At 46.7% G+C, this 12,919-nt stretch overlaps 1 protein-coding gene across 14 annotated transcripts in view; it reads left to right on the forward strand.

Annotated features, from left to right (window-relative positions):
* Window positions 1-2,422: 2,422 nt before the first annotated feature.
* synj1 (synaptojanin 1) overlaps window positions 2,423-12,919 on the forward strand; it is a 101,134-nt gene continuing 90,637 nt past the window's right edge. For 11 of the 14 annotated variants that reach the window (XM_087992589.1, XM_087992595.1, XM_087992598.1 and 8 more), the window contains exons 1-2: window positions 2,424-2,563; window positions 3,132-3,274. In XM_087992589.1, the coding sequence (XP_087848715.1) occupies window positions 3,145-3,274 (130 nt within the window). In that variant the 5' untranslated portion in view covers window positions 2,424-2,563; window positions 3,132-3,144. Of the gene's footprint in view, window positions 2,564-3,131; window positions 3,275-12,919 lie in introns of all 14 variants that reach the window. The other 3 variants (XM_087992599.1, XM_087992600.1, XM_087992601.1) reach the window with 1 other exon arrangement.

Consider the following 12,919-nt stretch of genomic DNA (forward strand, 5'->3'; position numbering starts at 1 on the left):
ATTTCTATCATCGATAGACACAGGTGAGGTGCCGGAAGACTTCAGGTTGGCTAACATGATGCCACTATTTAAGAAAGGTGGTAAGGAAAAGCCAGGGAACTAGAGACTAGTGAGCCTGACATCAGTGGTGGGCAAGTTGTTGGAGGGAATCCTGAGGGACAGGATTTACATGTATTCAAAAAGGCAAGAACTGATTAGGGAGAATCAACATGGCTTTGTATGTGGGAAATTGTGTGTCACTAACTTGATTGAGTTTTTTGAAGAAGTAACTAAGGATTGATGAGGGCAGAGCAGTGGACATGTTCTATATGGACTTCAGTAAGGCATTTGACAAGGTTGCTTGTGGTCGACTGGTTAGCAAGGTTAGACCACACAGAATAGAGGGAGAATTAAGTATTTGGATACAGAAGTGTCTTGAAGGCAGAAGATAGAGATGTTTGTCGAAGGTTGCTTTTCAGACTGGATGCTTGTGACCACTGGCATGCTACAAAGATTGGTGCTGGCTCCACTGCTGTTCATCATTTATATAAATGATTTGGATGTGAACATGGGAGGTATGGCTAGTAAGTTTGCAGATGATGCCGAAGTTGGAGGCAGAGTGGCAGTGAAGAAGGTTATCTTAGAGTACTTTGGGATCTTGATCAGATGGCCAATGGGCCAAGGAGTGGCAGATGGAGTTTAATTTAGATAAATGTGAGGTGCTGCATTTTGGAAAGACAAATCAGGACAGAGCTTATACACTTAATGGTAAGGTCCTGGGGAGTATTGCTGAACAAAGAGACCTTGGAATGCAGGTTCATAGTTCCTTGAAAGTGGCGTCGCAAGTAGATAGGATAGTGAGGAAGGTGTTTGGTATGCTTGCCTTTATTGGTTAGTGCATTGAGTATAGGAGGTGGGAAGTCACGTTGCAGCTGTACAGGACATTAGTTCAGCCACAATTGAAATACTGTGAGCAGTTCTGATGTCCCTGTTAAAGGAAGGATGTTGTGAAACTTAAAAGGACTCAAAAAGATTTACAAGGATGTTGCCAGATTGGAGGGTTTCAGCTATAGGGACTGGCTGAATAGGCTCGTGATATTTTCCCTGGAGCATCGGAGCCTGAGGGGCGATCTTATAGAAGTCTATAACATCTAAGAGGGGTATGGATAGGGTAAATAAATAAGGTATTTTACCCCGAGGTGGGGAAATCCAAAACTAGAGGGCATTGGTTTAAGGTGAGAGGCAAATGATTTAAAAGGAAGCAAAGGGGCAACTTTTTCATACAGAAGGTAGCGCGTGTATGGAATGAGCTGCCAGAAGAAGTGGTGGAGGCTCGTACAATTACAATATTTAAAAGGCATCTGGATGGGTATATTAGAAAAGATTTAGAGAGATATAGGCCAAATGTTGGCAAATGGGACAAGATACTTAGGACATTTGGTCAGCATGGACAATATGGACTAAAGGGTCTATTTCTGTGCTGTATATCTCTGTGTTAGCAAGTATGCAGAGTGCTCTGTGCCACATAAGTTAATCTGAGTGTCCCCCAACTGGAAACCATGGAGGGACTGGAAGATCCACTCCCTACTGAATCTGGATCAGTGGTGCTGGAAGAGCACAGCAATTCAGGCAGCATCGAGGAGCTTCGAGTACCTCACTCCCTACTCAAGTCTGGGTCAGAAGCGTTCAGGTCAGGCGACCTTGACCTATATAGGAATTTTAGGTATGATCTTCACAAAGCCGTCAGGGATGCCAAGAGACAATACCAGACAAGAGTCCTAGATTAATAACATGAACACCCGTCAACTGTGGCAAGTCTTATACCGCCCAAATGTAATAGTTGGGTGGGCTTCTGTAATTGTTTTGACGGTTTGGTCATGAGCAACGTATGAAGTTGAGGATTATCAAATCAACCATGATCCTGCTGAACGGCCGAGCAGACTCGATGGCCGAATGGTCTAGTCTGCTCCTCGTCTAAGGTTCAAATGAATTCTAATAAAAGGTCAACAACCTAAAACGTTAGCTCTGTTTTTTACCTCTGCTGCGGGGGTATTACCAGTATTTTGATTTTGACAACCACCTGATGAAGGAGCGGCGCTCCTAAAGCTAGTGCTTCCAACTAAACCTGTTGGACTATAACCTGGTGTTGTGTGACTTTTAACTTTGCACACCCCAGTCCAACACCTGCATCTCCAAATCCGATTTTGAAATTGGCTTTGAAAACACAAGGATGCCCTTTGGTAGCACGCAGGGACAAATAACAGGAATAATAATATCTGAATAATAAGATGTGAAGCAGCACGCTAGCTGGAGTTCCCTCCTCAGTGTCAGTTTCCCGGCTGAGGGATACTTCATGTACCTGGTTTGCAACACTGAGCCACCAGCTGATGCTGAGCCCCGGTACCGGAGGTGACGTCACAAAGGGGGTAGGCGGGACCCTCGCGGTGATTGACAGCTGGATCGGTTTCCAAGGAAGTGGCGTCAGGTGGCGGAGAAGGAGCGGACGGTCGGGAGCCGCTGCTTCAATCTCGCTAGCCGCCGGGAGAGGAACTGAGGGAAGGGCCGAACTACCGGTCAGTCGCAGGTTTGTGTTTCGATAGTGGACCGTTCAAACGCGAGAAGCAGCCAGCGAAATAAGGAAAGAGAGGGGAGAAGAGCCCTCCCCAGAGGCTGGAGCTCCTCACTGCCGGAAATTATCCGCTGTGCCCTGTCGGTCTGTCCCTCTTCCTCAACCTGACAGGCTGAAGACCGCAAGAGCAACCACGGGAGGCTCTTTCAGCCGCCCAACCCACTCCCCTAGGACTTGTTTTGTTGGATTTTGTCTGCTGACAGTTACCCCGACGAAATGCATTTTTACTAATCACATTGACAACCCTGATTTGTCACCCTGCTTCAGGATTATTGACTGTGCTTAAAACAAATCTGTTAATATTTAATGTGCCACGATTTAATGGAGGGAGGGGAGAAGACGTGACCGGTTTCAAAATCAGTTTTCTTTTTGCCTAAAAAATCAAAAGCTCAGAACGCCAGTATGTTTCATGGCTGCTTAAACCGATGAAGACTTGGCCGTAGCTGAGATGTGGGGTGGCAGTGTGCGTGTGTCACTGTCAGTCAGATCCGATAAATGAGCTGTCTCTTATCTCCTTCGACAGGGCATTAAAGAAGATGGCATTCAGCAAAGGATATCGTATTTATCACAAACTGGATCCACCACCCAGTCCTTACAGTGTGATAGTAGAAACCCGAAACCGGGAGGATTGTCTGCTGTTTGAGTCTAGGGCTGTGGCTGTTCTCTGTGAGTAATAGATGCGGCTTTCTTCAAGTTCAAGTGATGTCAAATTTCAGTGGAATGATTGTCACCCAGGAACTAGGTTTCACCAATATCTTGATTACTGGTCACGTCCTAGTAACTGCTATTGTGATTAACAACAATTAAGTCGTCGTCTAGAATTTCGTGAGCCTGACTTTGTAATTAAAGATGCCTTTGTCCTTCTCAGACATCAGTAGATGGATTAGTAATTATTCAATTCCTTCAGATCATGCAGTTTGTGTCTGTCTTATGTATACTTTCTTGCTGTTGATAAATACATTGTTGAAACTCTAAAATAAGTTATACTTCAGGCATAACTATTTTAATGCAAATCAGTCCTCATGAAGGAATCATCTTTGGAGGATTAGTGTGGATTTGATGGGCCAAATGGCCTGCATCCACACTATAGGGATTCCAGATTCTAATAGTGTAAATGACTTGTTTCACAGAACAAACGTCTGGTCTGTCTGTCTCTGTCTGTCATTTCACTCTTGATTTGGATGGAGGTGCAGAGAAATGGATGACTGGTGATGGCAATGGAATGGATCCAGGTGAAATTTAAACCATCTGATCCCACAGTCAGCATATCTTGAACAGCTCTGCAGCAGCAAAGAGCAATTAATTCATCCTCCTTCAACCTGGATGTGACAGGAATAGAAATGAGATTTGTACTTGGGTAGTCTGAGGTGTAAGAATGACTGGAGGACCATGTTGCACAAATAAAACAGCAATATATCTGTTCATATTGTAACTTGAGGTAAAGCAAGATTAGGAATATCTTAAGAACAGAGCTTCTGAGTATAGCATAGTCATTGCTAAATGAGACTTTTGTTTAAAGATTGCACTGTTGTCAGCATTATGTAGAGTATTTCTTCTTGCATGCAAAATTTAAACTTTTTAAAAAAAGTTTAAAGTGATTTGTTTTGGTACAAATAATGAGGAAATGCAATTTCCTAAATACTAAAAGGTACAGGTTTAAAAGGGTTTTAGGAGTTCTAGACCTCAGTCTATAGGTAGTCATGATTTGGAGATGTCAGTGTTGGACTGGAGTGGACAAAGTTTAAAAAATCTTAACACCAGGTTATAGTCCAAATAAACCTGTTGGACTAAACCTGGTGTTGTGTGATTTTTAACTCAGTGTATAGGTACTCATATCCATTAAATGTGCAGGATAAGTTAAGAAGTCATTTTAAAAAGGCACACAGGGTCCTCAGCTTTTTATCAGGTGCCTGGAGCACTGAAGAAAGGTAGTGATGCTAATCATTTTTATTAAATGTTGAGTTGGCAGTAGCTGAAGTATTAATGCTCACCTGAGGCACTGAAATTTAAGAAGGATATTAAAGGTTTGTAGAGGAAGTATACTAAAATGGTACTAAATGAAAATCTTCAGTTGAATAGTGATACTGGAGAAATGGCCACTTTCCTGATATTAGATGCAGCTAAGCAGGGATTTGATCGAAGTGCAAGATATCTTGATAAACTAGGTAAATAGAAGTAGTTGTTTGTGGCAGAAGGGTCAATAATCAAAAAACAGTTATTAAGAGATTGCTGAAAGAGACATGTTACATGCAGTGACAATTTATGTTGCAAATTATGATCACTTTGAAAATATATTGGAAATAATTAATAACTTTCACATGGGAATTAGATAAATGTTTGGGAAGGAAACATTTGGACAATGAGGGACATTGTTTTTAAAAAACAAAACTACTAACTCAGTAATTCTTTCAAGAGCTGCCCCACACATGGTGGGCCAAATACCTTGCATTAGTATCATTGAATATTTTTGAAGTATATGTTGGCTTGAATTGAAACTGAGGGGAACCAGATGGTGTTCTCCAGAATGATTGTCATCTTTCTCAGGTTATTGCTGATGGTCACTGTGTAGAAATTGCCATTATTTCTACCTTAAGCGAAATGCAGCTTTGTCTGGGCATAGTCAATCTGAGAGCTTGTGTGGATTTGAATTCCTGCTGTTGATATTCACGCTGATGTGCAAACGTTTTTGACTTGGAAACGTTTTTACTCTGCAACATGTTCTTGCTATCCTCCTCCATTGAGTCATGAAAGTGGTGGTTTGGCCATTTTTACCAGTTCTGCTTTTTTGAGGTCTGACTCCCCTCCAGAGTCAGGTGTTTCAATCATTTTTCTACAGAAGATTTGTTGTAATGCAGGTGGGTTACTAGAGTGAGGAGAACAAATGCCAAATTTATTTTATACTTCATACCTCATACCTCTTTACTGAACTATGAGAATTTGGAGAGATTTATCATTTCTGGAGCTAGTTAGTAACAAAAAGAGACATTTCTGATAGCATTGAATGTTTTAGGGAGGACTTTGTTTGCCTTATCAAGGATTGAATGTACATAATGCTGACACTGGTACAAAGTTAACTGTTTACTGTTGTTTTTGTACAGTCCTGCTATGCGCTGAAGCTTAATGTACAAAAAGATCAATGATTTTAAAATCTATACAATATTTGAAAAGAATGTAGACATCGAATATAGTTGGCTGAACCATTTGTGCATATAAAAGCTGTATTTTTCACCTCTAGAAAACACACTTCTGTTTTTAATTTAGTTATGTCATTTGCCAAAATAAATGCTGTGACCTTGTATTTACATTGACTTTCAAGATCACTTTAAAAAAAATGATGTAGCCATTCATAGTGGGCCAGGGCTTTTATTTAACAGCAATGTACTAACATGGACAATTTTACTTAATGGCAAAGTTAGATTTTGTGGAATACAGGGAGAACTAGCCATTTGGATGCAGAACTGGCTCAAAGGTAGAAGACAGAGGGTGGTGGTGGAGGGTTGTTTTTCAGACTGGAGGCCTGTGACCAGTGGAGTGCTACAAGGATCAGTGCTGGGCCCTCTACTTTTTGTCATTTACATAAATGATTTGGATGCAAGCATAAGAGGTACAGTTAGTAAGTTTGCAGAAAATTGGAGGTGTAGTGGACAGCGATGAGGGTTACCTCAGATTACAACAGGCTCTTGACCAGATGGGCCAATGGGCTGAGAAGTGGCAGATGGAGTTTAATTCAGATAAATGTGAGGTGCTGCATTTTGGGAAAGCAAATTTTAGCAGGACTTATACACTTAATGGTAAGGTCCTAGGGAGTGTTGCTGAACAAAGAGACCTTGGAGTGCAGGTTCATAGCTCCTTGAAAGTGGAGTCACAGGTAGATAGGATAGTGAAGAAGGCGTTTGGTATGCTTTCTTTTATTGGTCAGAGTATTGAGTACAGGAGTTGGGAGGTCACGTTGCGGCTGTGCAGGACATTGGTTAGGCCACTGTTGGAATATTGCATGCAATTCTGGTCTCCTTCCTATTGGAAAGATGTTGTGAAACTTGACAGGGTTCAGAAAAGATTGACTAGGATGTTGCCAGGGTTGGAGGATCTGAGCTACAGGGAGAGGCTGAACAGGTTGGGGCTATTTTCCCTGGAGCATCAGAGGCTGAGGGGTGACCTTATAGAGGTTTACAAAATTATGAGGGGCATGAATAGGATAAATAGGCAAAGTCTTTTCCCTGGGGTTGGAGAGTCCAGAACTAGAGGGCATAGGTTTAGGGTGAGAGGGGAAAGATATAAAAGAGACCTAAGGGGCAACATTTTCACGCAGAGGGTGGTGCGTGTATAGAATGAACTGCCAGAGGATGTGGTGGAGGATGGTACAATTGCAACATTTAAGAGGCATTTGGATGGGTATATGAATAGGAAGGGTTTGGAGGGATATGGGCCAGGTGCTGGCAGGTGGGACTAGATTGGGTTGGGATATCTGGTTGGCATGGACGGGTTGGACCGAAGGGTCTGTTTCCATACTGTACATCTCTGTGACTCTAATATATTATACAATTTTCTTCCCAGATACAAAACAGATTTGTAATCTTTACTTAAATATGACAGTATTATCATTGAAAACCCCACCTCTCTTCTCTCCCACCCCAATATATTAATATTCTGAGGGTTACCATTGATCAAGGATTAAACTACTTCAGGCACATAAATAGACTACAAAAGCAGGTCAGAGGCTTGGAGTTCTGTGGAAAGTTACTCTCAACTTCAGTCCTTAAAGCTTGCTTAACATCTACAGGGCACATCATGAGTTAGACAATATTCTTCACTTGCCTGGAAAAATATAGTGGAGAAAGTGAGGTCTGCAGATGCTGGAGATCAAAGTTGAAACTTTATTGCTGGAACAGCACAGCAGGTCAGGCAGCATCCAGGGAACAGGAGATTCGACGTTTCGGGCACAGGCCCTTCTTCAGGAATGAGCAGAGAGTGTTCAGCAGGAGAAGATAAAAGGTAGGGAGGAGGGACTTGGAGGAGGGGCGTTGGAAATGTGATAGGTGGAAAGAGGTCAAGGTGAGGGTGATAGGTCGGAGTAGGATGGAGGCGGAGAGGTCAAGAAGAAGATTGCAGGTCAGGAAGGCGGTGCCGGGCTGGAGGGATCCGGCTGAGACAAGGTGGGGGGAGGGGGGATGAAGAAACTGGTGAAGTCCAAGTTCATCCCCTGCGGTTGGAGGGTTCCCAGTCGGAAGATAAGACGCTCCTCCTCCGACCGTCGCGTTGTTGTGGTTTGGCGGTGGATGAGTCCAATGACCTGCATATCCTCGGTGGAGTGGGAGGGGGAGTTGAAATGCTGTGCTACAGGTTGGTTGGGTTGGTTCGTCCGGGTGGCCCAGAGGTGCTCTCTGAATCGCTCCGCAAGTAGGCGGCCTGTCTCCCCAATATAGAGGAGGCCACACCGGCTGCAGCGGATGCAGTAGATGTGGGTGGAGGTGCAGGTGAATCTGTGGCGGATATGGAAGTTTCCTTTGGGGCCTTGGAGAGATGTGAGGGGGGAGGTGTGGGCGCAAGTGTTGCACTTCCTGCGGTTGCAAGGGAAGGTGCCAGGAGTGGAGGTTGGGTCGGTGGGGGGTGTGGATCTGACAAGGGAGTCGCGGAGGGAGTGGTCTCTACGGAAAGCTGATAGGGGAGGGGAGGGAAATATATCCTTGGTGCTGGGGTCTGTTTGGAGGTGGCGGAAGTGACGGCGGATGATGCGCTGTACATGGAGATTGGTGGGGTGGTAGGTGAGGACCAGTGGGGTTCTGTCCTGGTGGCGGTTGGAAGGGCGGGGCTCAAGGGCGGAGGAGCGGGAAGTGGAGGAGATGCGGTGGAGGGCACCGTCGACCACGTCGGGGGGGAAATTGCGGTCCTTGAAGAAGGAGGCCATCTGTGTTGTACGTATTTTGAACTGGTCCTCCTGGGAGCAGATGCGGCGGAGACGAAGGAATTGGGAGAATGGGATGGCGTTTTTACAGGGGGCAGGATGGGAGGAGGTGTAGTCCAGGTAGCTGTGGGAGTCTGTTGGTTTGTAGTAGATGTCCGTGTTGATTCGGTCGCCTGAGATAGAAACAGAAAGGTCTAGGAAGGGGAGGGAGGAGTCCGAGACTGTCCAGGTGAATTTGAGGTCGGGGTGGAAGGTGTTAGTGTAGTGGATGAACTGTTCAACCTCCTCGTGGGAGCACGAGGTAGCGCCGGTACAGTCATCAATGTAGCGAAGGAAAAGATGGGGGGTGGGGCGAGTGTAGTTGCGGAAGATGGATTGTTCCACATACCCTACGAGGAGGCAGGCATAGCTGGGGCCCATGCGGGTGCCCATAGCTACTCCTTTTGTTTGGAGAAAGTGGGAGGATTGGAAAGAAAAGTTGTTCAGGGTGAGGACCAGTTCGGTCAGTCGAAGGAGGGTGTCGGTGGAAGGGTACTGGGTGGTACGGCGGGAAAGGAAGAAGCGGAGTGCTTTGAGTCCTTCGTGATGGGGGATGGAGGTGTACAGGGACTGGATGTCCATGGTGAAGATGAGGCGTTGGGGACCGGGGAAGCGGAAATCCTGGAGGAGGTGGAGGGCGTGGGTGGTGTCACGAACGTAGGTGGGGAGTTCTTGGACTAATGGGGACAGGACCGTGTCGAGGTATGCCGAGATGAGTTCGGTTGGGCAGGAGCAGGCTGAGACGATGGGTCGTCCGGGGCAGTCAGGTTTGTGGATTTTGGGCAGGAGGTAGAAACGGGCGGTGCGGGGTTGTGGGACTATGAGGTTGGAGGCGGTGGATGGGAGGTCCCCTGAGGTGATGAGGTTATGGATGGTCTGGGAGATGATGGTTTGGTGGTGGGGGGTGGGGTCATGGTGAAGGGGACGGTAGGAGGAGGTATCTGCGAGCTGGCGTTTGGCCTCAGCGGTGTAAAGGTCTGTGCCCCGACATGGTCGACGGTGCCCTCCACCGCATCTCCTCCACTTCCCGCCCCTCCAACCGCCACCAGGACAGAACCCCACTGGTCCTCACCTACCACCCCACCAATCTCCATGTACAGCGCATCATCCGCCGTCACTTCCGCCACCTCCAAACAGACCCCAGCACCAAGGATATATTTCCCTCCCCTCCCCTATCAGCTTTCCGTAGAGACCACTCCCTCCGCGACTCCCTTGTCAGATCCACACCCCCCACCGACCCAACCTCCACTCCCGGCACCTTCCCTTGCAACCGCAGGAGGTGCAAGACTTGCGCCCACACCTCCCCCCTCACTTCTCTCCAAGGCCCCAAAGGAAACTTCCATATCCGCCACAGATTCACCTGCACCTCCACCCACATCATCTACTGCATCCGCTGCAGCCGGTGTGGCCTCCTCTATATTGGGGAGACAGGCCGCCTACTTGCGGAGCGATTCAGAGAGCACCTCTGGGCCACCCGGACGAACCAACCCAACCACCCTGTAGCACAGCATTTCAACTCCCCCTCCCACTCCACCGAGGATATGCAGGTCAATGGACTCATCCACCGCCAAACCACAACAACGCGACGGTCGGAGGAGGAGCGTCTTATCTTCCGACTGGGAACCCTCCAACCGCAGGGGATGAACTTGGACTTCACCAGTTTCTTCATCCCCCCTCCCCCCACCTTGTCTCAGCCGGATCCCTCCAGCCCGGCACCGCCTTCCTGACCTGCAGTCTTCTTCTTGACCTCTCCGCCTCCATCCTACTCCGACCTATCACCCTCACCTTGACCTCTTTCCACCTATCACATTTCCAACGCCCCTCCTCCAAGTCCCTCCTCCCTACCTTTTATCTTCTCCTGCTGAACACTCTCTGCTCATTCCTGAAGAAGGGCCTGTGCCCGAAACGTCGAATCTCCTGTTCCCTGGATGCTGCCTGACCTGCTGGAAAAATATAGTTCCAACACCACTTGAAGCTTGATACCATCCAGTGCAATGTTGTTTGGTTGACACCTTATCCAGCACTTTTAACATTCACTGAACCTACTGCTGATGCACAGTAGCAGCAGTATGTACGATGTACTAAGATGCACTCCAGCAACTGAGGTTCTTTTAAAAGTTTGACTTTGCAATACTTTGTTTTTGGGTTGAACATCTGGAATTACTTTCCTAAAGGATTGTGGGTGTGTCCACACCAAATGTGCTGCAGCAGTTCAGGTAGTCTACTTCTCCATGTACAGCGCATCATCCGCCGTCTCCATGTACAGCGCATCATCCGCCGTCACTTCCGCCACCTCCAAACAGACCCCAGCACCAAGGATATATTTCCCTCCCCTCCCCTATCAGCTTTCCGTAGAGACCACTCCCTCCGCGACTCCCTTGTCAGATCCACACCCCCCACCGACCCAACCACCACTCCCGGCACCTTCCCTTGCAACCGCAGGAGGTGCAACACTTGCGCCCACACCTCCCCCCTCACTTCTCTCCAAGGCCCCAAGGGAAACTTCCATATCCGCCACAGATTCACCTGCACCTCCACCCACATCATCTACTGCATCCGCTGCAGCCGGTGTGGCCTCCTCTATATTGGGGAGACAGGCCGCCTACTTGCGGAGCGATTCAGGGAGCACCTCTGGGCCACCCGGACGAACCAACCCAACCAACCTGTGGCACAGCATTTCAACTCCCCCTCCCACTCCACCGAGGATATGCAGGTCATTGGACTCATCCACCGCCAAACCACAACAACCCGACGGTCGGAGGAGGAGCGTCTTATCTTCCGACTGGGAACCCTCCAACCGCAGGGGATGAACTTGGACTTCACCAGTTTCTTCATCCCCCCTCCCCCCACCTTGTCTCAGCCGGATCCTTCCAGCCCGGCACCGCCTTCCTGACCTGCAGTCTTCTTCTTGACCTCTCCGCCTCCACCCTACTCCGACCTATCACCCTCACCTTGACCTCTTTCCACCTATCACATTTCCAACTCCCCTCCTCCAAGTCCCTCCTCCCTACCTTTTATCTTCTCCTGCTGAACACTCTCTGCTCATTCCTGAAGAAGGGCCTGTGCCCGAAACGTCGAATCTCCTGTTCCCTGGATGCTGCCTGACCTGCTGTGCTGTTCCAGCAATAAAGTTTCAACTTTGATCTCCAGCATCTGCAGACCTCACTTTCTCCTACTTCCCACCACCTTCTCAAAGGTAATTAAGGATGAACAGCAAATTCTGGTCTGACTAATGCTAGTACTGCCCATACCTTATGAAAGAACAAAAATAACTCAAATATAATAATACCTTAAAGTTTCCACAATTAATGTCAAAACTATGACATTCAACATGTCACTCTGTTTGTCACCTACCTTGCACTTATCTCTCTTGAAATGACTTTCTAATGCATGAGCTTTGTCTCAAATATACCTGCTATTTGGTGGATTTTTGGCATTGCTATCAGAAATTTAAATATGATCAGGCATTCTGGGCTAGTTCAATTTGTGGAACTGAAATAATTGCAACTTGGCTGTCAATCAGAGTGGAGACTGAGTGCATTGTTATGATTGAAGCAGCAGCATCAAATTCAAAAGCACAAGCTGCTGTTGCAATCTCAGAATTTGTCACGTGCTGCTCTGGGTCTCCTGATCATAGGATCTCCACTGCCTGCTCTCTCCCCCCCCCCCCCCCCCCATGATTGGAGCTGAGTTTGAGCAGTTATCCTGGTTGCTGATATTGCTACAGAAAACTTTTGACTGCAATATACCAATAGTTTTCTGATCAACTAATGGACAACAAATCTGAGCTGAGGGTATAGAGCTGTGATGTCATACTCCCACCTGCCTATGACTGAGACTTGGCTGAAAGATGGCAGGATTGGCAGTTCTGTATTCAGAGGTTTTGTATTCTGGTGTGGGAGAGAGATAGAAGAGGAGATGGGTGTCACAATATTGATCAAGGAATCCATTATATCAATGAGGAGGGCAGTTATTTTGAAAAGATCATAAAATGAGACCAAATGGGTAGAAGTAAAACACACACTAAGGCCAAACTTATTGTAGACCTCCAAACCATCAGAGTGAGCAAGACAGGTGGCCAAATTCTCTTAAATTTTGGGGAAGTTAAGAATAATAAGGCAATAAGGATTTTAGCTACCCAAATATTAACTGGGATCATTCTACTATGCAAGATGGAGATTCAACAATTCTTAAATTGCATCCAGGAGAACTTTTCTCACCAGTGCAGAGGAACTTCGATTATCTGAATGCCTCGGGCAGGGAGTATTTTGTTCAGATAATCGACTGTTTGGATAATCGAATGATGGATAACACAGTTTAGCCAAGAATCAAACCTTGCGATCTTGTTCAGGTAAATAGAAATTCGGATA

This window comes from Chiloscyllium plagiosum, unplaced genomic scaffold (genome assembly GCF_037043375.1).
Source record: "Chiloscyllium plagiosum isolate Xiang-an unplaced genomic scaffold, Cpla_swu_hap1 HiC_scaffold_12, whole genome shotgun sequence".
Classification (NCBI taxonomy): domain Eukaryota; kingdom Metazoa; phylum Chordata; class Chondrichthyes; order Orectolobiformes; family Hemiscylliidae; genus Chiloscyllium; species Chiloscyllium plagiosum.